Source organism: Mesoplodon densirostris, chromosome X (assembly GCF_025265405.1).
Source record: "Mesoplodon densirostris isolate mMesDen1 chromosome X, mMesDen1 primary haplotype, whole genome shotgun sequence".
NCBI classification, from domain to species: Eukaryota; Metazoa; Chordata; class Mammalia; order Artiodactyla; family Ziphiidae; genus Mesoplodon; species Mesoplodon densirostris.
The window spans coordinates 117,647,710-117,675,405 of record NC_082681.1 but is presented as its reverse complement, the minus strand read 5'-3'; the positions used below and the strand labels follow the sequence as shown (position 1 = coordinate 117,675,405).

Below are 27,696 nucleotides of genomic sequence, written 5' to 3'. Positions count from 1 at the left end.
TAGTGAAACTAGTTAATTGCTTTGCTCTGGCTTACCCTAGGTACAAAATAAAAGACAAAAGTCCTTCCCACTGACTTTAAAAATAAATTAGAATACAACTCAGATTTGCATGCTACTATCTTGGTTGTGAATATAAAAAATCTTTTGCAACATATGCTGTGGCATATAAGATAAAAGAAGGCCTCTACTCAGAGGGCAGCCACATATGCTTCTCAACCAGCAGCCAATTACTATTTAAACCATAACAGACTGAGATGATGTTTGATTATTTTTATGATCTAGGGCAGGCAGACACGATTCACTGTTCCAGAGCTGGGGCTGAAGCAGGCAGAGGATCAGTAACTATCTGCCTCCAGGACTGCTGTAAACAATGTCAAGGCCATGCTACGAAGATTTTATTGGTATTTGCCACCAAAGGCAACAATTTCCCGTAGCTGGAGCCACTGGGCTCCCACCTGCAACTGCAGCACCATCTAGGAATCTAGACTCGATACTGTCACAAGGACTGCCGGGGCACAGTTTCAGGTCATTTTGGCTCAGAGCCCTCAGGGCCCAAATCTGGTGATGGCACTGCTATTCCTCTTAGAACCAAGTGTCAGTGTGAGATGGCAATTCTGGCAAATGAGTCCTTGTCTCCATAAGCTATCTAGGACCTCAAAACCTCGAGTCTGCCTTGCCTCTTGCCACTTTTCCAAGGGACTCTACATGTAGAGTCACACTAAGTCCACACACCACTGCCCTGAGAGAGTCTAGTCTTTATCAGTGGTTCTCAAATATTATGGGCTTGCTAAACATTCCCCGGAGGGCTTGCTAAACCACATATTGCTGGCCCTAACCCTCAGAGTGCTTGAGTCAGTAGGTCCGGGTTAGGGCCTGAAAATTTGCATTTCTAACAAGTTCCCAGGTGATCCTGATCCTGCTGGTCCAGGGACTACACTCTGAGAACTGCTGGTCCAGCTGTTATGCACTGAATTGTATCCCCCAAAATTCATATATTGAAGCCCTAACCCACAGTGTTAATACAGTAGACTGTATTTGGAGACAGGGCCTTTAGAGAGGTAATTAAGGTCAAGTTCGTCATAAGGGTAGAGCTCTAACCTAACTAGTGTCATTATAAGACAAGGATGATACATCAGGGGAGTGCACGCACAATGACAAGGCCATGTGAGGACATAGGGAGAAGGTGGCCATCTGCAAGTCACGGAGAGAGGCCTCAGGAGAAACCAACCTTGCTGACACCTTGATCTTGGACTTCCAGCCTCCAGAACTTTGAGAAAATAAATTTCTGTTATTTAAGCTTCACAGTCTGTGGTATTTTGTTACGGCAGCTCAAGCTGACTAAGGCATCAGCTTCACCCGTGTTCTTGCCACTGTGTTCTACTTGCCAGGATGCCATCAAACTGAGGCCTGAAGGGTAGGAAAGGAGCAGCCAACTGACAGCCCTGAGAAAGGCATTCCCAGCAGAAGGGACTGCACTGCCTGTAGTCCCCAGCAAGGAAAGCGAGGCTAGCGCCAGGGTGAGGGAGAAGGTGCCGCGGGCCAGAGCACAGGCCCGTGCCTGCAACTCCAAGGAGGGCAGCTTGTGACCAGAGAAGCCTAAACTGAGAATGACCTGTAACTAGCAGCTGTGGAATTTGAGTCTCTAGATTTCCATGTAATTATGCAAAAAAAAGGCATAGCAAATTTTCTTTGATTAATATTCAAATTAGCATGCATTCTCTGAACACTGACATTGGAAGGAGGGCCAGAACTGAGGTACATAGTGCAGAAAAACATTTAAATTTGTTGTAGTTCATTTATATGTACAAACAAATTTTAGTCTGGTGTTAGAAAGGCTGCAAAATAAAATTAAATTAAGCAGTAAACCCACACATACATAAGCAAGAACAAAGGACATGCAAGCTTACTGGATCTAACTTACCTGGACAAATACGATGGCTTGTTGTGGATAATAAAGAGAGGCAGCTAATCCCATGAAAACAGGTGGATACACCAGCTTCTTTATTTTTGAACCTATTAAAAAAAAGGTTATGGACACCATCAGAGTATTCATTATCTTTACCATTACAGTTTGCGTCATATATCTAACATTGAGTAAGACTCCTTTGGTCTTAGACTGACAGAGAATGTGCCTAATATATGAACCAAAAAGGACCACCACATTTTCATAGCTTTAGGAAGATACAATTCACACAACTCACCCACTTAAATTGTACCATTCAATGGCTTTTAGTGTACTCACAGAGGTACACGGCCATCACCACAATCAATTTTAGAAGTGATCACCCAAAAAGAATCCCCACCTCCGTGAGCAGTCACCCCCCAATTCCTCCATCACCTCCAGCCCTAGGAAACCATTAATCTACTTTCTAGCTCTATGGATTTGCCTACTCTGTACATTTCGTATAAATGGAATTATATAATATGTAGTCCTTTGCACCTAGCTTTTTTCATCAATACTATGTTTTCAAGAGAACCACCATTTCTAAGGAAACAGAAGAAAAGATTGTTTTAAAAAGAAAACCACACATTATTTTGGTTTCTAAGGTTTACATTCTTTCATAGTAAACTGGCTTCCTATTTAAACACCGAATGCAAGCATTCCTCTCCTCTTCTTTCCAATACCCCATAAAAATAACAGTAAAAGAATAAAATACAGATAATAAACCCACAACGAAGAGAAAATGTATGGCGGGGCTATTGGCTATTAAGAAGTGTCAACCAAGTTTCAGAAAACGGAGAGTGGATGGGAGCAAGAGGACAGACAGCCTTTAAATCCTGAGGAGGGGCCACAGCAGAGGAGGGAGCAGAATGTCCCTGGCAGCCCAGAGATGTCAGGTACCATGCAGGGTGGAGAGGGCGACTGGGGATCAAGATAGGGGGAGAAATACAAGTCCTGTGCATGGACCAGGTGAGCCTCTCCTTCCTCCATGCCACGCCTGTGCAAAACTGCCTGTGGCCATGCCATTTCAACAGACAAAATCTTAAAAGGGGGGCAGGATATCGCTAAAGAAATGCCATGGATTTGCTGCTGAGAACCGAGACAGCTGGTGTGAGTGCATGTGCATGTTAGTGCTGAGAGTACAGCCTTCCTCAGGTGTGCACTGTCACCCCCCCACCTAAGGGCAGTCCCCTTTTGGCTCACCCTGAGGGAGAGCCTGCTTGCCAGCAAGCCCCATCTACACACAAAAAGTTCTTATTAGAGTTTCAATTGCCTTGTTCTTTCTTGTTTTGTTTTTTGCCTTGTTCTTAAACATGACTGTACAACTGAGGAAAGCTGAGGAAAGCCTGCAACGTAAAAGAGAAGATCAAGACAAGTAAGAAGGAAAAATGACCCCAAAGGAAAGAGAAGAACTTAAAAACAAAGCTAAATCTGTTATTAAGTATCATCAATAAATTCAAGAAGCTACTGCATTAAAAGAAAAATGACTTCTGTAAAAAGAGAGCAGAAAAGAGCTCTCAAAAATGACCAAAGTAAACTAATGCAAAAAGAATAAAATAGTCAAGAAAATACAAGAGACATATGGGGTCAGTTTAAATAGCTCAATCACAAATGAATTCGAGTTCAGGAAAGAAAAAGAATGAGAGGAAATTTTCAAATAAATACAAGATATATATTTGCGTACAGCTGAGGGCTGCAAGCCACCAAAATGCCCAACCAAAGAATGAAAACATCTATATGTAGTCACAGCACCATGGAAGTTCAGAACATTGAAGATTAAGACAAGATCTTCAAAGCTTCCAGAAAAAAAGAAAAAAATGAATCACTTCATAAGGAACAATCATGCAGACTGGTTGCTGACTCTCACACCTGCAACACTGGGTGCTAGAAGATGCAGCCTTCAAAGTTTTGATGGAGAACAAATTCTACGATCAACCAAACCATCACTAGGTATGAGTCCTTTCAGACTTGCAAAAACTTGGAAAGTTTACCTCCAACATAGGCTTTTTTGAAAGTGACTTAAGCATGTAGTTCAACAACACGGCAGCAAATCTAGGAGAAGACAACATGGACCCCAGGCAAAGGGGGTCAAACCTAAGAGAGCGTGGAGCCATGTCCCAAGACAAGAGCTGTGTTGACTGAGTCTCAGTCTAGACTGTGAGAATACATAGAGCCCTGGGAAAGGGGAAATGAACAGACAGAAGGATGGAGAGCTGGGAGAAATGAGAATGAGATTAAGAAAACTGGTAGAGGGTAAAACTGGAGAATACACTAGAAACGGACTTGACACAAGAAACAGTCTCCACTCAGAGGCACGGGGTTTTTGAGATGGGACGCATATAGATGCTAGTGCAATGTATGTTACTCACATTTACAAAGAAGAATGTAAGTGCTGTTTATCAGTCTTAAACTTTAAACAGACAAATCCCCCAAAATGGAACTGGGGTTACAGAAGAGAATACAAATACTATCAATCTAGACTCTTAATATTATGTTTCTCTCCCTGTCCTATTGCCTTGACTGAAAGGCTGTAAGTACTCCAGAAGAGAAAAGCCTTTTACACCCCTGGAAGCCCACCTGTACACTTGAAGCTTTAAGCACCTGGGCAGCTCATGAAGGTGAGGACCAGGTGAAGGACAGCAAACCCTCCAACCAGCCATTTTTCACTCCTCTAGGGAAAGCTGATAAGCAGCAGCTCTTGAGCTTCTAGCTCCTAGTGGTTCACACAATGAGCTGGGGGCCCCAGAACTTCTGGAAGAAAGTGCAATCCCCTGTCTCCCTGCCTATCTCCACACCCACACCTGCCAAGAAGCCAGTGGTCTAAACTGTAACCATCAGCATTGCCAGAGGGGAGTCACTGGCTGCCAGTGCTGGAGGGAGCCACCAGAAGGCAACAATGGTGGGCAACGACCACCTGCCACCCTTGGGTGTCCTGGCTGGGCCCACTTCCTCTGAATGATCATCCACTCATCTCTCTTCCAGAGAAGTACCTGTTGTCCTCACCACAGTCCTGGCCACCCTCACCACCATTATCTGCTGAACGCTCAAGAAACCTATCCATAGGATCCAGCAATCGCTCTTCTGGGTATATACCCAAAGGAAATGAAATCAGTATCTTGAAGTATCCCATGTTCACTGCAGCATTGTTCACAATAGCCAAGACATGAAACCAAACTAAGTGTCTTTCAATGGAAGAATGGATAAAGAAATTGTGGCATATATTTGCAATGGAATATTATTCGGCCTTTAAAAGGAAGGACGTTCTACCATGTGCAAAAATATGGATGAACCTGGAGGACATTATGCTAAGTGAAATAAGCCAGACAGAGAAAGAAAAAACAGTGCAAGATCTCACTGATATGTAGAATCTAAAAAAGTCAAATACATAGAAGCAGAGAGTAGAAGGGTGGTTATCAGGAGTGGGGAGGTGGGAGAAATGGGGAGGTATTGGTCAACGGGTACAAAGGTGCAGCTATGTAGGATGAATAAGTCTAGAGATCTAATGTACAGCATGATGACTACAGTTAATAATACTGAACCCTGGACATTTACTAAGAGAGGAGATTTCAGGTGCTCTCATCACAAAAAAGCTAACTATATGAGAAGATATATTAATTAGCTCGACTCTAGCAATAATTTCACTATGTATATGTGTATCAAAACATCATGTTATACACCTTGAATACACATAATTTTTATTAAAAAATAAAATTAAAATAAATAAAATGTTAGACTGAAAAAAAGAAGAAAAGAAACTCCACCAGGTGGGACCTTCTGAGCCCATCGTACTGCTGCCAGCATAGGGGACCTGGAGGGGCCTGAAAATCACTCTGACCACCCATGAACATACCTACCCTCCCACTCCCCACTCATCTTGCTTAGGGACCCCCCACCCCAACGTTGTTTACCTCAGGCCCTTGTACCCCAGCACCCACAGGAAAAGATTTGTTGTTTGGTATGTGTGCATGAGTATGTGTGCATGTGTACTTTTCTGAAAAAGAATTAAGGTTTTAAATTATTTTAATACAACCGAGCCCTCTCAGGAAAAGGAAGAAGAGAGAGGAACAAGCAAGAAAACAAAAGCAAAGGCAAAGGACCCACAGTAGTGGTGTTCTGCTGCTGTTCTGCCCAGGAGAGCATAGTCCCCAGTCGTCCTCAGGACAGTCACCACAGTGGATGTGCAGGAGATAAACACAGTGTAAAGAGCACACATGGCACAGGGAGCTCTCTTTAGGGCTGTAAAACTGCTCCACATGCTCTACCCATGGAGAGGGAAGGAGGAAGCTAATCTCACTTGATTCCACGTTCCTGGCTCCCTAACACCCAGTCAAATTCCAACACCCTGGCCTTGGGATCTTTATAAATTCTAAACACTATCTAAATAACATAGGAATGCTTTTCCAGACAGCTTTACAGAAGGAGGGGAAAGAAGTCTGGGACAAAAAGCTGGTTCAACTATTGCCCAAGCTGATTAGTAAAAACAAATTTAATTAATTTAAATCCCACCCCTCTAGGTGGTCACAAAGCACCGAGCTGATCTTCCTGTGCTATGCGGCTGCTTCCCACTAGCTATCTATTTTATGTTTGGTAGTGTATGTATGTCCATGCCACTCTCACTTTGTCACAGCTTACCCTTCCCCCCCATATCCTCAAGTCCATTCTCTAGTAGGTCTGTGTCTTTATTCCCGTCTTGCCCCTAGGTTTTTCATGACCTTTTTTTTTTCTTAGATTCCATATATATGTGTTAGCATACAGTATTTGTTTTTCTCTTTCTGACTTACTTCACTCTGTATGACAGACTCTAGGTCCATCCACCTCACTACAAATAACTCAATTTTGTTTCTTTTTATGGCTGAGTAATATTCCATTGTATATATATGCGCCACATCTTCTTTATCCATTCATCCGTCGATGGACACTTAGGTTGCTTCCATGTCCTGGCTATTGTAAACAGAGCTGCAGTGAACATTTTGGTACATGACTCTTTTTGAATTATGGTTTTCTCAGGGTATATGCCCAGTAGTGGGATTGCTGGGTCGTATGGTAGTTCCATTTGTAGTTTTTAAGGAACCTCCATACTGTTCTCCATAGTGGCTGTATCAATTTACATTCCCACCAACAGTGCAAGAGGGTTCCCTTTTCTCCACACCCTCTCCAGCATTTACTGTTTGTAGATTTTTTTTTTTTTTTTTTTTTTTTTGCGGTACGCAGGCCTCTCACCGTTGTGGCCTCTCCTGTTGCGGAGCACAGGCTCCGGACGTGCAGGCTCAGCGGCCATGGCTCACAGGCCCAGCCGCTCCGCGGCATGTGGGATCTTCCCGGACTAGGGCACGACCCCATGTCCCCTGCATCGGCCGGCGGACTCTCAACCACTGCACCACCAGGGAAGCCCTTGTTTGTAGATTTTTTGATGATGGTCATTCTGTCCAGTGTGAGATGATACCTCATTGTAGTTTTGATTTGCATTTCTCTAATGATTAATGATGTTGAGCATTCTTTCATGTGTTTGTTGGCAATCTGTAAATCTTCTTTGGAGAAATGTCTATTTAGGTCTTCTGCCCATTTTTTGGATTGGGTTGTTTGATTTTTGATATTGAACTGCATGAGCTGCTTGTAAGTTTTGGAGATTAATCCTTTGTCAGTTGCTTCATTTGAAAATATTTTCTCCCATTCTGAGGGTTGTCTTTTGGTCTTGTTTATGGTTTCCTTTGCTGTGCAAAAGCTTTTAAGTTTCATTAGGTCCCATTTGTTTGTTTTAGTTTTTATTTCCATCTCTCTAGGAGGTGGGTCAAAAAGGATCTTGCTGTGATGTATGTCATAGAGTGTTCTGCCTATGCTTTCCTCTAAGAGTTTGATAGTGTCTGGCCTTATATTTAGGTCTTTAATTCATTTTGAGTTTTCTTTTTGTAACCAAAAGTATATAATTTCTTTCATTTTATTTTTTTACAATTTCTATATGTTTAAAATCAAATATACTGGAGAAAACAACCATATCAATTATACATCAAGAAGGCCATATTCAGGAACTAACTCATTATTCCAAAAACTGGTAAGTGAAAAGAAAGAATCAAATGTATATGTTATGTCTCCCTTATGAACTGTTTAAAAAAAAAACTGCAAAATTGTACCTACCTCTAGCCAAAAGGAGTCCAACAACTCCAGCAAAACCAATAACACCAAGTCTTGGAAAAAATCCAGGAGGTGCATTCTGGAGATATTCATAGCTGTCTACAATAGAATCAGACCAGGAAACAGTTTTATAAATTGCTCATTAAAAAACAAAACATGTGCATCAACTATATTTCAATTAGAAATAAACATAAACAAAAAGAACAAAACAAAAAAGTCAAATATAAGTAGCATATGTAGTAGCAAATGCTTTTCAAATAATGTATTCTTTGGTTTCTGTTAATATGCTTCTTTTCAACAAGTTCTTTTTATGTAAGAGATAAACATGATTTACTAGTTACATCGCAAGTATCCAATTTTCAAACACTTTTTAGCCTGATGACATTCTGACAATAAAGTAATGTTAGATTACCTTCATATTCCTGAAGGCAACAGATCTGAATCAATTATTCATAAGGGCAGAAAGACAAATAGAGGAATCCCTTGCTATCCAAACACAGAAACAGAATAAATTTGGATAAATCTTTGGATAGATCTGTCGCTGTCTGAAGCTTTGCTGCTTGCTCTCTAAAGTTCAGGAACCAAATACATTAGACTCAGGAAAAAAAAGTATCTTTTGCCATCTGAATTCATTATTTAAACTCAAGATAAGAATAACTCTGGATAATGAAGGAAACTTGTAGTGCAAGCATATGCAGGAAGTAGTCACTGTTGATAGATAAAATAAATACAAATAAATGCAACATGTGAGTCTACTTGCCACGCCTGACCATGCATTATGACCTCATTCGCATGATGCCGCCTCTCCTCTCCCCTGAGCCAATGCCACCAAATAAAAGCCAGCTTAAGTCCTACCTCCTCAGAAAAGCCTTTCCTATACTCATCAGCCCACACCTCTTTCTCCTCTAAAGTCCCACCATATTTATTTTCTCTACCGTCATTTGGTGCCTAATTGTACAGCCCTTGTTTTTAATTATTCAGGGTGTATTTTATGTTTCCTCAAAGAGAACATCTGCTCCTTAATGGTGGACTGCTTAGACTTCTATGTCATTTTCCCCCAGTGGTAAATAGTGGATGTTCACTCAACAGATACTTATTTGAAGCCCTGCTAGGAGTTAATGGATACTGAATGAATTAACAAAGGGATTTCAGCTAGGTCATGACTTGAAAAGACTGCAGGTCTCTCAACCTCATCTTCAGCACTCCCGATCTGCTTCCAGTTCCCGGCACACGCAACACTAAGTCACCATCCAAACCCTGGTCATGCTGTGCCCTGTGTGTGGAATGCCTCCCAATTCCCACCCCCATGTTTTGGTGTGGCTAACTGTTCCTTCAAGACTCATCTCAGAACGCCTTCCCTGACTGCTCCCATCTCCCCAATCTCTGTTAGACTCGTCTCTTTCCTCTGTACCTTCAATGGTGGTCTACGACTGTCTTTGTATTTGTGCTAGTACTGAACACTTTATTATATGCACCTCAGTGGCTGTGACCACTGTCTCAATCAGCCTCTCTCTTCAATGCCTGCCATGATGGTGACTTAACAGACATACATGGAACTGAACTAATTGGAATACTCAATAATTCTCTCGTCTAGATAATACTAGGCGTGTGCCAGTTATCCTTTTCTTGGTTTCTTTGGGAAATGTGGTGATCATTTTAAATACTACCATAGGGCTTGTGTTCTTTGCACCAATTCCTGTCTGGCCTTTTACTTATTTTGCCTTTAACCTGGTTTTAACTTTTCATCCTCTTGTCTGGGTCATTTGAGGCAATTTTCTGCTTCCCTTTATTTTTGCCTACCAGCATGGTATTTTCAATTCTAGACAGGCACACAGAGCAGGTGATAGAAGGACACCCAGATGCCTTGGTGAGCTGAGCCAAAGTGGGAAAATCACAAAGAAATGGGAAAGAAGATATGCTGTAAGACTACACTAAATATGAAGTCCAGCTTCTAGCAACATGTCTTGGCTATGACTCCTGGGAAATGGACTGGTTGCCTTGGCAGACAACAGTGCAACTCATAATGGAACGTTTCTTCTTAAGTCTTTGCAGTAACTATGAGTCCAGGAGAAGAAAAAAAAGACTCATATTGCAAATACTGCCTCCTGCTGTGAATCAATGGGAAATAATAGGCGACAATGAAGAGACACCTCAGTCACACATATAGATAAAAGATCAGGAGTTCTTTAGCTTCCTCAGGTAAAAAATGAAGGTAACAAAGTACCTAACTGCCAAGGTTGTTATGAAGATTGTACATAAATTAATACTTTCAAAGCACTTAGACTAGTTCCTGACACCTAATAAGCACCAAATAAGTGTTTATAAAATTAAGATATTAACATACATGAATAATTTAAAGAAGTAGTAAGCTACTAATATGTCTGTCTTCAAATGAAGAATTTACTTATATAGTAGTCTCAGGGGTATCAGTGCATCAATACTATGATAATCTTCACAAAGAAATAAATTGTACTCATGCTGATTTTATTCTGTCATGGAAACACTTGTAAAAACAAGAGGATGGGGCCTCCCTGGTGGCGCAGTGGTTAAGAGTCCGCCTGCCGATGCAGGGGATACGGGTTCGTGCCCCGGTCTGGGAGGATCCCATATGCCGCGGAGCGGCTGGGCCCGTGAGCCATGGCCGCTGGGCCTGCGCGTCCGGAGCCTGTGCTCCGCAGCGGGGGAGGCCACAACAGTGAGAGGCCCACATACCGCAAAAAGAAAAAAAAAAAAAAAAAAAAAACAAGAGGATGACTGGCTGAGATGTCCAATAAAGGGAATGAAATATGATCAATGTCTATTAATTTATCAGTTCCTGATATTAGTTAGAACACAGACTGTGAAACCAGTTTATGAGTGTTATGTGTTAAGTGAATGTGAAAAACAATCAAAGGCAATTAAAAAACAAATGAAAACATGTAAGAACACTACAAATTATGCAATAAAGCCTTTCCTAGGCACGCCAGCCCAGTTCCTTCCTGCCTCTAAACTTCTATAACATGTGTTAATAGCTGTGCCAATGAGCTATCCTGATTCTGAAAACCTATAGATGAGTTAGGACATTGCACCTGGAAATAGATTTAAAGAAAGAAAATCCAGTGTATCTGCACCTGCTAGGCCAACAATCCTAATGATCTTGAAGAGACTTACCTGAGTGTTTGGGGACACTAGTTCTCTGAAATCTGATGAAAAAAATAGATCCTCTTTCCAGAAAAATCCAAATAGCTCTAAAATTCTACATACAATTTTAAGGAATTCATAGATCTCCTAGAGCCCATCCATGGACTCCCAGTGAAAGAATCCAATGTCAAACAAACTGATTATGCCTAATTAAAAATCGACTTACCTAACCCCCACTGAACCAAACTTTGCATCTTGGGCTTAGTTTGGGAGTACATTTCCTAAAAAGATGAGGAAAAAAAAGAATCAATAGGATTTGCTGATTAGAAAGTAGCAATAAATATATTTGTCTTTACTGAATAAATTATCATGTTATTAGCACGTTTTGAACAAAGGGATATACTGTCTATCTGGGTTTTTTGTGTTGTTTTTCCTTTTCTCATTTCCCCTTAACTACAAATTGCTCAGCAGAATGGCTTATTATTGTCACAGGAAGCAAAGATTTCAAGTAGAGTGGTTTCAACAACCCAGCCTTTTCGTTCTTCTATTGAAATTGAAGAGGATGAAAAAAATCAATCCCCTTGATAATTAAAGTGAATATTCTTTCCCTGTGAGATTAAATCATTCATATTAAGTTTATTTCCTGATTTGCCATGATTTTAGAGCCTATATCTGAAAACTGCCCATTTGAAGCAGGAATGACCAGACTTAATGGGACAAAGGAGTCTATATCCAGGTTTGGAGAAACATTCACCCCAATTGAGCAAATGAAGTATTAACATTCTCTTAACCACAACAGTAAAAAGGCTTTGTACATGAATATCAGATGATCCTAAAGAAAGCAAGGGACTACTTCAAAAAGTGTACAGTAAAGATGGGAAAAGAGATATGTGGGTATCAGAAGATATCAGAACCAGCTGCCACTTGGAAAAGGATTTGTTTATTTTAATTCAGTTCAAGTCAGAGCAAGTTACCCTAATACTGTTAAATGGCCTTAAATAATAAGTGCTGAATTTGGGGGAGGACATAAAGAACATTAAAAAAACCTGAGTATTGCTTCATTAAAATCTATTAGCTTTTTTCTGCACATGAAAAGAGAAAAACTACAGATCAATGTCTAGACTGACTGCCCACTTCTTTTGCTAGCATAATCTGTTTACTATGAAGAAAAATTAAATCAGTTCTTGAAGAAAGGGACTAGAACTTGTAGGCCTGAAAATGGAGCCAGGAATGAGAAAAATTTTCATTCATGAAGACTTCAATCTATAGGAAGATAAAACCAGTGTAATCACAAAAAAAGCTTTCTTACATATAACTAGTACAAATAAACATGTTGATAACTATTCTGAGGCGTTTTGTTGCACTAGGCATCATGCACAGACGAAAACGTAAAAACCAAAAATCAACCTTGGGTTGAAAGGTAGAGACAAAGTACTTTTATAACCACAAAAAAAAAAAAAAGAGCAAGAGAGAAATAACAGTAGTCATGCCTACACAATACAGAAATATTTGCAAATGTGCTGACCTTATCTTAACCACCTGCAGATGGTTTAAAAATCTTCTAGTCCATTCTCTACGTTTGCATCTTTATTCCTGTCCTGCCCCTAGGTTCTTCAGAACCTTTTTTTTTTTTAGATTCCATATATATGTGTTAGCATACGGTATTTGTTTTTCTCTTTCTGACTTACTTCACTCTGTATGACAGACTCAAGGTCCATCCACTACAAATAACTCAATTTCGTTTCTTTTTATTTTTTTATTTTTTAAATTTTTTTAATGTTTATTCTGCTATAATTTTATTTATTTTTTTACAACTTTATTGGAGTATAATTGTTTCACAATGGTGTATTAGTGTTTCTGCTTTATAACAAAGTGAATCAGTTATACATATACATCTGTTCCCATATCCCTTCCCTCTTGCGTCTCCCTCCCTCCCACTCTCCCTATCCCACCCCTCCAGGCGGTCACAAAGCACCGAGCTGATCTCCCTGTGCTATGCGGCTGCTTCCCACTAGCTATCTACCTTACGTTTGGTAATGTATATATGTCCATGCTTCTCTCTCGCTTTGTCACAGCTTACCCTTCCCCCTCCTCAAATTCTCAAGTCCATTCTCTAGTAGGTCTGTGTCTTTATTCCCATCTTACCCCTAGGTTCTTCATGACATTTTTTTTCTTAGATTCCATATATATGTGTTAGCATACGGTATTTGTCTTTCTCTTTCTGACTTACTTCACTCTGTATGACAGACTCTAGGTCCATCTACCTCACTACAAATAACTCAGTTTCGTTTCTTTTCATGGCTGAGTAATATTCCATTGTATATATGTGCCACACCTTCTTTATCCATTCATCTGTTGATGGACACTATGTCCTGGCTATTGTAAACAGAGCTGCAATGAACATTGTGGTACATGACTCTTTTTGAATTATGGTTTTCTCAGGGTATATGGCCAGGAGTGGGATTGCTGGGTCATATGGTAGTTCTATTTTCAGTTTGTTTTTTTGTTTTTTGGGTTTTTTTTTTGCGGTACGTGGGCCTCTCACTCTTGTGGCCTCTCCCGTTGTGGAGCACAGGCTCCAGATGCGCAGGCCCAGCGGCCACGGCTCACAGGCCCAGCCGCCCCGCGGCATGTGGGATCTTCCCGGACCGGGGCACGAACCCGTGTCCCCTGCATCGGCAGGCGGACTCCCAACCACTGCGCCACCAGGGAAGCCCCTATTTTCAGTTTTTTTTTTTTTTTTTTTTTTTTTTTTTTGCGGTATGCGGGCCTCTCACTGTTGTGGCCTCCCCCGTTGCGGAGCACAGGCTCCGGACGCGCAGGCTCCGGACGCGCAGGCTCAGCGGCCATGGCTCACGGGCCCAGCCGCTCCGCGGCATATGGGATCCTCCCAGACCGGGGCACGAACCCGTATCCCCTGCATCGGCAGGCGGACTCTCAACCACTTGCGCCACCAGGGAGGCCCTATTTTCAGTTTTTTAAGGAACCTCCATACTGTTCTCCACAGTGGCCTGAGGACACGGGGAGGGGGAAGGGTAAGCTGGGACGAAGTGAGAGAGTGGCATGGGCATATATATACTACCAAATGTACAACAGATAGCTAGTGGGAAGCAGCTGCGTAGCACAGGGAGATCAGCTCGGTGCTTTGTGACCACATAGAGGGGTGGGATAGGAAGGGTGGGAAGGAGACACAAGACGGAGCAGATATGGGGATATATGTATATGTATAGCTGATTCACTTTGTTATAAAGCAGAAACTAACACACAACTGTAAAGCAAGTATACTCCAATAAAGATGTTAAAATTAAAAAATCTTCTAGAACAAGAGAATAAAGTTTAAGTACGTTACAACACATTATGTATAAAGTCTTTAGGTATTTCATAACTCAATAATATGGTTACATACTTTAGTATAATGGCCTAATTTATGCTATTTTCTTTCTAAATTGGTGAACAAAAGTTCAGCATTGGCACAGTGGAAATTAAAAATTCTAAAACAAGTTCTGCATGAAAATTGAGTTTATCATCTCAAACAAAGTAAATCTAGACCACGTCACACACATCTACATTCTTTTACTTTGTCATCAGTTTTCAAAATCAAGATCAAGTGTGGCAAATATACATATCAAAGCCCACGAAAACATTCTGTAGACTGTAAACTTCGGTTTCCAATGTTAAAAATTGCACACATGCTTTCATGAACATAATGACAAATGCCTGATTTAAAACCTGAGCAGTAAAAGTCAATCTGTATATGCAGATCTTTGGTCACTAAGGGAAACAGTTAAGTACTCAAGTATGTAATTCCACCGTCTTTTAGTTATCTACCCTCCTATTATAGTATTCAAAATCCTCTGTACCCATTCCTGTTTAAAATGGTACTGGGATTCCCCTGGTAGCACACTTGTTAAGAATCTGCCTGCCTATGCAGGGGACACAGGTTTGAGCCCTGGTCCAGGAGGATCCTACATGCTGCAGGGCAACTAAGGCCGTATGCCGCAACTACTGAGCCTGCGGTCTAGAGCCCGTGAGCCACAACTATTGAGCCTACGTACTACAACTACTGAAGCCCATGCGCCTATAGCCCGTGCTCCGCAACAAGAGAAGCCACCTCAATGAGAAGCCCGCGCACCGCAACGAAGAGTAGCCCCGGCTCGCCACAACTAGAGAAAGACTGCATGCAGCAACGAAGACCCGCCACAGCCAAAAATAAATAAATAAATAAATAAAATAAATAAATAAATAAATAAAATAAAGTGGTACTGACTTGTAGAATCTCTGTGGGGCGAGAAACTTCCTAATTTTGTTTGTTTGTTTTGTTTTTTGCCGTACGCGGGCCTCTCAGTGTCGTTGCCTCTCCCGTTGCGGAGCACAGGCTCCGGACGCTCAGGCTCAGCGACCATGGCTCACGGGCCCAGCCGCTCCGCGGCATGTGGGATCTTCCCGAACTGGGGCACGAACCCGTGTCCCCTGCATCGGCAGGCGGACTCTCAACCACTGCGCCACAAGGGAAGCCCAAACTTCCTAATTTTGATATAAATGTTTACATTGTACCCTCTTCCTTCTTCTGAAGTTCCAGCCCCATATCCTCCCCTGGTGGACAATAATGTTTTCATAGCCGCAACCAACAAGATAGGCACCATGGGGGAATTCCCTGGCGGTCCAGTAGTTAGGACTCGGTGCTTTCACTGCCGTGGCCCACGTTCAAGTCCTGGTCGGGGAACTAAGATCCCACAAGCCGAGCGGCCTGGCCAAAAATAAAAAGATAGGTACCATGGGCCTCTGCTCTCTAGTCAACATGACACAGGCTGCCCAGTGGGAGGGAAACTCTCTCTGCAGCTATGGTGACAGCTGCCACCAGGAAGCTAGGGCTCTCTGCTCCCCTCCAGAGATGGCACTGACGAACATTTTTAAGTCAGGCACTCTTAAGTTGGGGCCCTTTATTGTGCCTTTTTCTGAAAACATGCAGCCAGTATAGACTTTTTACTACTGACTCTAAACAGAAATGCATTCATTCCATTTTCAGAACAGCTGTCCGTACCTGACACCAACTTGTATATGGTTCGCAATAATGTCGGAGATGGGAGATGCTTTCTTCAAGTTGGGTCCTTGGCTCTTCCACATATTTAGACTGACCCTCAGGAACAGAGTAGAGTGAAAGCTACAAAGATTGAAAAACAAAATAAAAAGAAATTAAGAAGTGTATACAGTAATGAAATAACAATCAATTATTAAATTTGTAATAATTCACAAACTACAGTGAATAAGGGTTATGTGCACCCTGAACCTTGCTTCAGACGATCTTTGCACCTTAATCAATAAGGACAAGGCCAAGAGAGCAGGGCTATGAGGTGTCCTAGCCTCCCCCAACCCTACTCATAGCAGACAAAGCAGTCCCCTTTTACCCATTTTATATATTAGTATTTGTTATTTCATCTTAGATTTAGTTTGGAAAAAGGATTCTATTACTCTAAATGGTGGGTCAGAGGTGGGATAGGAAAAAAAAGCTTAAGAATAACTGAATAGCATATGACTTAGTTCTAGTGATCAGTCTAGTGCTAATCAAAGTAGAATAGCAGGTTTGTTCCCCACCAGAGAGGAAACGTTTCACAGCCACCACTGGCTGCCTTCTTCACCCTCAAAAATGCCACTGTCCCAAGGCCTGAGAAGAAGAGAGTAAAGGGCAACAAAAACAAGCTATTTAGCTTTAGGTAAACACCATTCAAGTAACCCTGACCATAACTGACGGTAGATCTTTATGACACTTTACTCAAAGTCAAAAGAAACCAAATATCTAAAATAATCAGTGGGAAGTATAGACAAAAAGGAATGTAAACAATGGAGAGATGATTTCCAGTTTTATTTATTTAGTATTTATTAAGCATCTACTTATGAGCCTCTAATCCAACCAAAAAGCAGGATGAGCCCTGGTCTTTAATTTCTTAGGAGAGGGAAAAATGTGAATGTTTTCCTGGCTTGATAAGCAGTCTGGAAGCAGGCAGATCACTTAGAAGTGACTTGTGCTTACAATCTACTGGGACAGAGCAGATTCCCCACTAAAAATCTAGGAAATATTCCTTAATTATGCCCTTAGCTAAGTACCATTAATTAAAGTTGAAAAAGCCATAGTCTAGTAGCTTCCCACAAGGAAACACTATTTCCTCCTTTTAAATATCTTCTGAATTGTCCTATCTTCCTGATATTCAATTTGTATGCTTCCCATAGTAACTAAATCACATATTCAAAATATATCACATGTTACCTCATTAACCTTCACAGCAGCTTTGTGAGATGAGTCCTTTTTTGCTGATGCATAGACTTTGAAGGTGAGCAGGCTCAGGCTGGCCGGCCCCACAGACCTCTGAATTACCTGAAACACAGAAACAATCTTAAGCCCTCTCTCAATTCTACAAACTGAAGGTACATAACGTGGGCACATTTGCAACCTCAGCCACTCCTGCCCTGAGAGGCTTATTGTGCGTTATGAGAAATGTATTCCCGAAGTTTTACGGAAGTCAGAAACTAAAAAACATGTTCTCGTGGACTTAAAATTCCAGGTCACCTTTGTCTTCATTTCCAGAACAGTAGTTCCTGAGTTTTCTACTTAGCCTTTCAAGGAAAATAAAAGATACACCTCCCCTACCCTCCCCAATAACAACAGGGGAAGGAGCTTTTTTTTTTTTTTTTTTTTTTTTTTTGGCTGCATTGGGTCTTCGTTGCCATGCATGGGCTTTCTCTAGTTGCAGCGAGCGGGGGATACTCTTGGTTGTGGTGCGCGGGCTACTCATTGCGGTGGCTTCTCTTGTTGTGGAGCATGGGCTCTAGGCGCGCAGGCTTCAGTAGTTGTGGCACACGGAATCAGTAGTTGTGGCTCTTGGGCTCTAGAGCGCAGGCTCAGCAGTTGTGGCACACAGGCTTAGTTGCTCCGTGGCATGTGGGATCTTCTCGGACCAGGGCTTGAACCCGTGTCCCCTGCGTTAGCAGGCGGATTCTTTAACCACTGCGCCACCAGGGAAGCCCGGGAGGAGTTTTTAATGATCTCACCTAGTGATTCATTGAACAGAGTGAAGATTCTTTCGATAATTCCAATAATCAAACTTTGAGCAGCTCTCCCTTTCCATTCCCAACCAGAATCGCTCTCTCCCAACCTCAGTTCCCAAACTCAGTCTCTTTCTGTGCCTTGCTCTCCCTGACTAGGTCACTAATGCCCATGGTTCCAACATGAAGCCAGTGACCCCTAGGTATGCAGCTCCAGCCCAGAGCTCTCTCCTGAGTTCCCAACTCACTTATCCTATTACTTCTGGACATTTCCACTTGGATGGGACACAAGCTCCCTACACCAAGAACACCCAAAACCAACTCATCAGGATCCTGTCTGTGCCTCCAAGTCTATACTAGGTCTGATAGGTGAATGTGTGCTGTGGAATCTAGAAAGCTTTTTTACAAGTGATACATTTTAAAAATTAATACACAGCACTTGACCATCTTGCATGTTTACCCCAGAAATGCCCCCTCTTCCTCTACTTCTTCTCTCAGGAATGGTGCCACCATCCAACTAGACAACCCAATCTGAAACTCTGAGGTCATCTCCACTGCCTCCCCCCGCCATCCTATTGGTCATTAACTCCTGTTAATTCTGCCTATTAAATGAACTTAATTCACTCTCTCCTCTTTATCTTCTCCTGTACAATCTTCCCTTGGGCCCTTGTTTCTTTCCTGGATTGTTTCAACAGCTTAATTCTAAATGTTCACCTGGCCCTCTGATGACTCAAACCACCACACTGAAAAAGAATTATCTTTCTGACCTGCAAACCCGAATATCTTCTACACTTATTTGAGATCCTTTGGTATTCATTACCTAGGACTTTTTTTTTTTTTCTTCAGTACGCGGGCCTCTCACTGTTGTGGCCTCTCCCGTTGCGGAGCACAGGCTCCGGACACGCAGGCTCAGCGGCCATGGCTCACGGGCCCAGCCGCTCCGCGGCATGTGGGATCTTCCCGGACCGGGGCACGAACCCATGTCCCCTGCATCGGCAGGTGGACTCTCAACCACTGCGCCACCAGGGAAGCCCTACCTAGGACTTTTATGTGAGCCAAACAAGGCCCATTTATGATCTGACCCCAACCACCTTCTTTTTTTTTTTTTTTTTTTTTTTGCGGTACGCGGGCCTCTCACTGTCGTGGCCTCTCCCGCTGCGGAGCACAGGCTCCGGACGCGCAGGCTCAGCGGCCATGGCTCAGGGGCCCAGCCGCTCTGCGGCACGTGGGATCTTCCCAGACCAGGGCACGAACCCGTGTCCCCTGCATCGGCAGGCGGACTCCCAACCACTGCGCCACCAGGGAAGCCTCTCAACCACCTTCTTAACTTCATCTGTCACTCTGCCTTTTCCCACAAAACTTAAACTCCCTATATTTCTCCCATGCTGCTTCCCAGCCTCATGGGTTCACACATGCTGGTTCCTCTGCCTAGAATGTTCTATATTTGCTTTGCCTTTCTGTACAATTGCCTAAGAGCATGGAGACTTATTGCTTTTCTTTTCTTATTTATCCATTTATTTATGTCTATCAAGTTCTCCCTCCCAAACTGGAAGCCCTTTCAGGATGGGGCTGTGTCTTACCCTGTATTCCTCATGTCTATAACTGTGCCTAACACATAAGAAATGCTCAAGAACTGTTTAATGACTGCATGAATGGACAGAAGAGAGGCAAAAAATAAATGACTGGTTGACTTGTTCTAACTACTTAGGCATGATTTGGCATCACAGAAATCATATTCCTGAGATCTGCAGTGCCCGTAATGTGAAAGACTACGCTACTCTGTAATACTCACAAAACATATAATGCTAGATAAAACTTAAAAACGTCTGTTGAAATGTATGCCTTGGGCTTCCCTGGTAGCACAGTGGTTAAGAATCCACCTGCCAATGCAGGGCACACGGGTTCGAGCCCTGGTCTGGGAAGATCCCACATGCCACGGAGCAACTAAGCCCGTGCGCCACAACTACTGAGCCTGCGCTCTAGAGCCCGCGAGCCACAACTACTAAGCCCAGGCACCACAACTACTGAAGCCCGCACACCTAGAGCCCGTGCTCCGCGACAAGAGAAGCCACTGAAGTGAGAAGGCCACGCACTGCAATGAAGAGTAACCCCCGCTCGCCTCAACTAAAGAAAGCCCGCACGCAACAATGGAGACCCAACGCAGCCAAAAAAAATGAATAAAATAAAATAAATTTTTAAATGTATGCCTGAAGTCGCACACAAAAAAGGAAATACCCATATTTCAGAAGCAAATAAAGAGCTAGAAGCTATTTTTAAAAGGAGTGGTTATTACTTAAACTGGTTTAAAAATAAACACATCCTAAAGCATTAAGTAGAATACTTAAAAGATATTTATTTCCAGGCAATATTGCCACTAATTTTTTTTGCTTCCAGGATAAAGGTTAGTGAGCCACTGCTGACAGTCAGTGTGGTCCCTCCCTACTTCTCAGGAGAGGGCTTATGAGGCTGCTGGTATCTACAGGTGCCAACTCACTGCTCTCTGCCTTCTGGGTTTGTCCACAACCTACTGACAACACTCAAACTGGGGACTTTCCACTGAGCCAGCTGGCAGGCACTGCCCCAACTTTGTCTCAGATTCCCTCTCTTACCGTCAATAGCTGGTGTCCCACCCCTTTTCCTACTTCCTCATCCAAGCATTTTGGGTTCATGTTGTCCTCTTTTTCATCCTCATTTGACATAATGCCTTGTGTTGACCTTTTAAATTCTTTTCGTTTTTTAATAAATTTACCTATTTATTTTTGGCTGCGTTGGGTCTTCATTGCTGCATGCTAGAGCTCTTTGGTTGTGGCGAGCAGGGGCTACTCTTCATTGTGGTGCGCAGGTTTCTCATGGCAGTAGCTTCTCTTGTTGCGGAGCACGGGCTCTATGCGTATGAGCTTCAGTAGTTGTGGCTCGTGGGCTCCAGAGTGCAGGCTCAGCAGTTGTGATGCACGGGCTTAGTTGCTCCACTGCATGTGGGATCTTTCCGGACCTGGGATTGAACCCATGTCCCCTGCACTGGTAGGTGGATTCCTAACCACTGTGCCACCAGGGAAGTCCCCAGATACCTTTTTGAGTTAGTGTTTTTGTTTCCTTTTGATATATTCCCAGAAGTGGAATTGCTGGATCATATGGTAGGTCTATTTTAAATTTTTTTTGAAGAACCTCCATACTGTTTTCCATGGTAGCCGCACCAATTTACAATTCCATCAGCAGCGCACAAGGGTTCCCTTTTCTCCACATCCATGCCAGCATTCATCTCAACTTTTTTTTTAATATATATATTTATTTACTTATTTTATTATTTATTTTTGGCTGCATTGGGTCTCAGCTGCAGCATGGAGGATCTTCGTTGCGGTGCACAGGCTCTTCATTGCGGGCCGTGGGCTTCTCTAGTTGTGGCGTGCAGGTTCTCTCTCTAGTTGTGGCGCTCAGGCTCCAGAGTGTGTGGGCTCCGTAGTTTGCAGCACGTGTGCACAGTAGTTGCGGTGCGTGGGCTCAGTTGCCCCACAGCATGGGGGATCTTAGTTCCCTGACCAGGGATCGAACCCACGTCCCCACATCGGAAGGCAGATTCTTAACCACTGGACCACCAGGGAAGTCCCTCATCTCTTGTCTTTTTGATGATGGCCACTGTAACAGAGGTGAGGTGGTATCTCATGGTGGTTTTAATTTGCATTTTCCAAAAGACTTGTGATGTTGAGCATCTTTTCATGTACCTCCTGGCCTTTTGTATATCTTATTTGGAGAAGTGTCTACTCAGGTCCTTTGCCCATTTTTTAATTGGGTTATTTGTTTGTTTTTTGCTATTGAGTTGTATGTGTTCTTTATATACTTTAGATATTAACCCCTTATCAGATACATGGTGTGCAAATATTTTTTTCTGTTCTGTAGGTTGTCTTTTCGCTTTGTTGATGGTTTCTTTTGCTGTGCAGAGGTTTTTCAGTTTGATATAGTCTCACCTGTTTATCTTTTATTTTGCTGCTTGTACTTTAGGTGTCATTAATTTCTACTTTATTTTTCCCTCTTGTCCATTTTTCTAGTTTTAATAGTATGCTAAGCCTGACCTTTTATTGCCCAAGTTGTTTTCTTCATCTCCCTCTTCTCCTGTTAGTCACTCCCATTCCACAGCAAGAACTGTGGCCACAAGGGTGGTAGCACTCAAGAAAGGTCCCTCTTGCAGTTGCCCTTTCCGTTTCCTGCAAGCTCTCAACAAACAAAACAAAACAAAACAAACAAAAAACAAACCTCATCCCCAGAGACTTGGGAGATCCAGAGATTAACACTCCCCAAGGCCACAATTCTCTCTGCAGAGGTTTACTTCAGGGTTTATTAATCTCAGCACTGTCGACATTTTGAGCTGGATCATCCTTTGTTGCGAGGCTGTCCTGTGCACTGTAGGAAGCTTAGCAGCATCCCTGGCCTCTACCCACTAGATGCCACTGCCAACCACTCCCAGCCATAAGTCAAAAATGTGTCTAGACATTGACAAAAGTCTCCTGGGGGGCATCCTCCCGCCTTGAGAAGCACCAATTTACATGAATAAATATTATTTTCTGATATCTCTCACCATCTAGATTTTTTTAAGATAAAACACAAGCAAATTTATTGTTAGATTTGTCCACAGTCAGCAGTGGTGATCTTCTTGCTGGTCTTGCCATTCCTGGACCCAAAGCGCTCCATGGCTTCCACAATATTCATGCCCTCTTCCACCTTGCCAAAGACCACACGCTTGCCATCCAACCACTCAGTCTTGGCAGTGCAGATGAAAAACTGGGAACCATTTGTGTTGGGGCCAGCATTTGCCATGGACAAGATGCCAGGACCCGTATGCTTCAGGAGGAAATTCTCATCATCAAATTTCTCCCCATAGATGGACTTTCCACCAGTGCCATTATGGCGTGTGAAGTCACCACCCTGGCACATAAATCCCGGAATTATTCTGTGAAAGCAGGAACCTTTATAACCAAAGCCTTTCTCCCCAGTGCTCAGAGCATGAAAGTTTTCTGCTATCTTTGGAACTTTGTCTGCAAACAGCTCCAATCTGTTAACATAGCTTTATGGATTGGATGAGCAGTCACTTCTTGGTTTCCAGGTCCCTTACCTCGAAGGAGACACGGCCCAAGGGCTCACCATCTATAGCAATGTCAAAGAACACGGTAGGGCTGACCATGGTTGGGCAGCGTGGGAGGTTCTGGGGTGATGGCGTCTGCAAAGCAGCCACTATCTAGATTTTAAGATCTGCGGCCTTAAACCTAATACACAGAGATAGAAATCAGAATAGTCGATGCCTGGGAGGTGAAGCTTGCATGGGGTAGACTTACTAAGAAGGGGGCACAAGGGAACTTTCTGCAGTGACAGAAATGATCTATATCTTCATTGGGTGTGAGTTACAGAAGGTGTATACGCTTTCAAAACTCAAATTGTTGCACAATCTGTACAACGTACAATCTGTGCATCTCACTGTATGTAAATTGCATGTCAAAAAAAATCCACATAGACCTAAACCATGTCAAGTTTATGCCAAAATATGGGTGGGAACTGCAGGTCAAGGGTCATTCTTAGGAAGGAGTCAGCCATACACCTCACCATGGTAAGGATCTAGGTGGTACTGACCTGTGCAATGGAAACTCACAGGAAGAGCCTGGGTAAAAGATCCACAGGCAGACAAGCCTGACACTGATGCACTATCCAGCATCTTGGGTGGTTCACTTTCTTTTTTGGCATCAAAGAGAGCTCCTCATAGTGAGAGACTACCCCATCTTGCCTTGACCAGATGTTATCACAAATGGGGATTCTCAATGCTGAGTCCCTACTGGGTGGCTATCATAATTTGTTATAGCTCATATTGATTATACAGGCTAACCCATTCAATATCAGAATTTAAGAAGGAAAGTCTGTTAAAATGGGCAGAGATCACCCCAGGAAAGTGTGAGGGCAATAAAGGGGGCAAAGGGCTTCCCTGGTGGCACAGTGGTTGAGAGTCCGCCTGCTGATGCAGGGGACGCGGGTTCGGGCCCCAGTCCAGGAAGATCCCACATGCCGCGGAGCAGCTGGGCCCGTGAGCCATGGCCGCTGAGCCTGCGCGTCTGGAGCCTGTGCTCCGCAACGGGAGAGGCCCACGTACTGCAAAAAAAAAAAAAAATAATAAATAAATAAATAAAAAGGGGGCAAAGAATCTTCTTCTTCAACCTTTTGTCTACCCAAGGAAGAAAAAGAATATGAATCTGGAAGTTAGATCTCCTGAAGAAAGATTTAACCAACTGGGTCATAATCACTAAAACTCTAGCTTTATCACCGTTTCTCCCATGGGTACTCCTGTTGGGTTGCCTTGTGAGACACGAACACAAAGGCTTTCTCTCTCCATGAGGGGTCCTGACCCATTATGGTACAACCAGAATGAAAATACCTCCTGGGAAGTGAGATCTCCCCTGGACCTCTTCTGATGAGGGGCTGGAACCTCTAGACTGTGTGTACCCATGGCCTGAGCACTCACTGTCCCAAGTGACAGTCCTTGAGAATCCTTGTTTGCCAGGCTCACTCTCCAACCAGGGCAGATAGCTTGGCTCAGAAACTGGGTACACATGCACCTTCCAAGAGCTGATTAAACATTCTCTACTTTGGATTAGATGAGTTTGGCTTGCTAGATCAAAGTCAAGCCCACTCTGTTAAGAGCTGTATGTTCAATGAGTGCTAAGCTACAGCTACAGACTAACTAGATCCAAAGGCTGCATTGCTTTACATCCAGCCTATCCTCTGGAGTGTGCCCTTCAGTCACTAGATGCCCCTCCTGGAATTCAGCTAGTTGAGGGTCTCAGATTAAGGACCCAACGTATTGGCTTGTTTGAGCTTTTAAATATAGCTGTAAGAGACCCACAGTCATAGGGGAAACAGGTGAGTTGGTGACCCTGAGCTTTGCAAACCTCAGAGGGAGTGCCACCGAGTTCCCTGGCTCATGTGGTTAAACACTCTTTCTTTCTGTCTGATTATATTCCCCAGCAAGATATCTTATATACTCTGCCTATCAAGGTATATTCTCCATCTTAGACCTCTGGACTCTCTTTGCTCTCAACTTTTGTTCAGTCCTCAGAGCGCTTAATTATCAACGGAAACTGAGCACCAGGATTGGCAGTTGGTTGGATGGAGCCCTAACAAGAAGTGTTGTAAAGGACTAAGTCACCACTGTCTAAAAGGCTTTTGCTTCTTACTCTCTCCACTGGAGCTCATCAAGGACTGATGAGAACAAAACAAATCTGGCTAGGGAAGCAGAGTTATGTATGATATAACAATTAGAAGTGGTCAACTAGAATTTTATTTCAAAAACAAATATTTATTACATACCTATTCCACATCAGGTACCATGCTAAACAGGACACAACACTTAAGCAGACATGGTCCCTGCCCTTACAGAGTTTCCAGGAAGCTTATGAGTTTACTCAAAAAAACTCAGGTTACAACTTTTTTTTTTTGTGTGTGTGGTACGCGGGCCTCTCACTGTTATGGCCTCTCCCGTTGCAGAGCACAGGCTCCGGACGCACAGGCTCAGCGGCCATGGCTCACGGGCCCAGCCGCTCCACGGCATGTGGGATCTTCCCGGACCGGGGCACAAACCCGTGTCCCCTGCATCGGCAGGCGGACTTTCAACCACTGCGCCACCAGGGAAGCCCCAGGTTACAACTTTAAAAAAAAATGTTTTTTAAGACTGAGGCATAAGATTGAGTTTAGCCTTCAGCTCTAGCATCAAGGGCAGATTCTTGTACACAGTTAACTAAGATATGAATCAGGTGAGGTTACACTCAGATCATAATGGGTACCCAGAAGGCTAAACTATCCTTGTTTTGCAAATAAAAGTGTACTGCTCAGAACTCTAGTTCCAGGACCACTTCCTGATTGTGTCCCAGTAAAACTGCTTCAAGGACAAATCAAACTCTCAAACTGAACAAGCCACCCTCAGAATTATTCAAGGATGCTCAGGAATGGTGGGGCTCAAAACCCTGACAATTTGCTTTCTCTATCAACTTCACGGAAAACCCAGTATATAGTCTCTCTCATTATTAAGAAGGGTATGCTTTTGGGCTTCCCTGGTGGTGCAGTGGTTAAGAATCCGCCTGCCAATGCAGGGGACATGGGTTCGAGCCCTGGTCCAGGAAGATCCCACATGCCACGGAGCAACTAAGCCCGTGCGCCACAACTACTGAGCCTGCGCTCTAGAGCCCGCAAGTCACAACTACTGAAGCCCGCGTGCCTAGAGCCCATGCTCCGCAACAAGAGAAGCCACTGCAATGAGAAGCCCGCGCATCGCAAGGAAGAGTAGCCCCCACTTGCCGCAACCAGAGAAAGCCCGTGTGCAGCAATGACAACCCAACACAGCCAAAAATAAATAAACAAAAAAAGGGTATACTTTTATTCCCCCACAATTACAGATCTATTATTTTATTAGACCTTCCAATAAAAATATATACCAGTTTCCTAACATAACATTTTATTTTATTTTTTTTTTATTTATTTTTTTTCTTTTTGCGGTATGTGGGCCTCTCACTGTTGTGGCCTCTCCCGTTGCGGAGCACAGGCTCCGGATGCGCAGGCCCAGCGGCCATGGCTCACGGGCCCAGCCGCTCCGCGGCATATGGGATCCTCCCAGACCGGGGCACGAACCCGTATCCCCTGCATCGGCAGGCGGACTCTTAACCACTGCGCCACCAGGGAGGCCCAACATAACATTTTAAATCAACTATACTTCAGTAAAATAAATTTAAAATATATACATACATACACCAGTTTCCTTTTCGATAAAACGTAAGCCTCACTTTCCAGGACTGTGTAACATAAAAAGTTTCAGGATCACCTGGGGAGTTTTTTAGAATCACAGATTCCACTGCCTTCCCCCAGAGTATCTGACTCAGTAAACCTAAGAGAGTCCCAAGAATCTATTCGCACAATCAGCCAAGTTTAGAAAACCACTATTCTAAAAGCAGATGCTTGGGGAACAGTTATTCAACTTAAGTTTGTATAAACACGCAATCGTACTTACTTTTAAAAATATTTGAAAGAATGAGATGAAAACTGTCCTAAACATAAAAAGAAACAGTGACTGGTCAACCAGTCTAGAGAAGTTATGGGATTTATTCACATTCAAGAAAATCTTTCCCATCTTAAACACAACACAAACAATACCCTCCACCCCTAATCCCCTTTCTAACTATCACCCTATTCTTCTATCTCCCTCCACTGACAAAATTATTTTTTAAAAAAGACTGGTTAGAAGGCAGAATAATGGATATCCTTAGCAAGCTGGGGAGTGACTAGAAGGGCCCTGAAGGCTTCTCGAGTGCAAGATATACCAGTATGGTCAGTTTGCAAAAATTCCTTGTGATCTGTGCACCTTCCTGTATGTATGTTATATGTCAACACAAAGTTAGAAAGATAGATTCTGCCTGCTTTCTCTGCTTTATTCCCTCCTCCCCTCA

At 43.1% G+C, this 27,696-nt stretch overlaps 2 protein-coding genes across 4 annotated transcripts in view; both read right to left on the bottom strand.

The window, feature by feature from the left end:
- Positions 1-27,696, bottom strand: part of APOO (apolipoprotein O) — a 56,877-nt gene that overhangs the window by 16,698 nt on the left and 12,483 nt on the right. For all 3 annotated transcript variants that reach the window (XR_009530868.1, XR_009530869.1, XM_060087137.1), the window contains exons 2-6: positions 17,454-17,561; positions 16,233-16,352; positions 11,418-11,472; positions 8,075-8,170; positions 1,922-2,013 (exon numbers count right to left, since the gene is read on the bottom strand). Coding sequence is in view for 1 of the 3 variants with exons in the window: in XM_060087137.1 (XP_059943120.1) it covers positions 1,922-2,013; positions 8,075-8,170; positions 11,418-11,472; positions 16,233-16,352; positions 17,454-17,561 (471 nt within the window). In the remaining 2 variants the exon portion in view is untranslated. The remainder of the gene's footprint in view (positions 1-1,921; positions 2,014-8,074; positions 8,171-11,417; positions 11,473-16,232; positions 16,353-17,453; positions 17,562-27,696) is intronic.
- Positions 22,819-23,417, bottom strand: LOC132481868 (peptidyl-prolyl cis-trans isomerase A-like). The gene is made up of 2 exons (XM_060086747.1): positions 23,334-23,417; positions 22,819-23,266 (listed from the first exon to the last, which is right to left on the bottom strand). Exons 1-2 carry the CDS (start codon positions 23,400-23,402, stop codon positions 22,841-22,843), a joined length of 495 nt encoding a protein of 164 aa, XP_059942730.1. The 5' UTR covers positions 23,403-23,417; the 3' UTR covers positions 22,819-22,840.

What these genes read in the sequence shown, in the direction of transcription:
- LOC132481868 (XM_060086747.1), bottom strand. Translation starts at nt 23,402, where the DNA reads ATGGTCAGCCCTACCGTGTTCTTTGACATTGCTATAGATGGTGAGCCC. An exon ending in TGGGCCGTGTCTCCTTCGAG is followed by an intron (nt 23,267 to 23,333) that starts GTAAGGGACCTG and finishes AACAGATTGGAG; the next exon opens with CTGTTTGCAGACAAAGTTCC.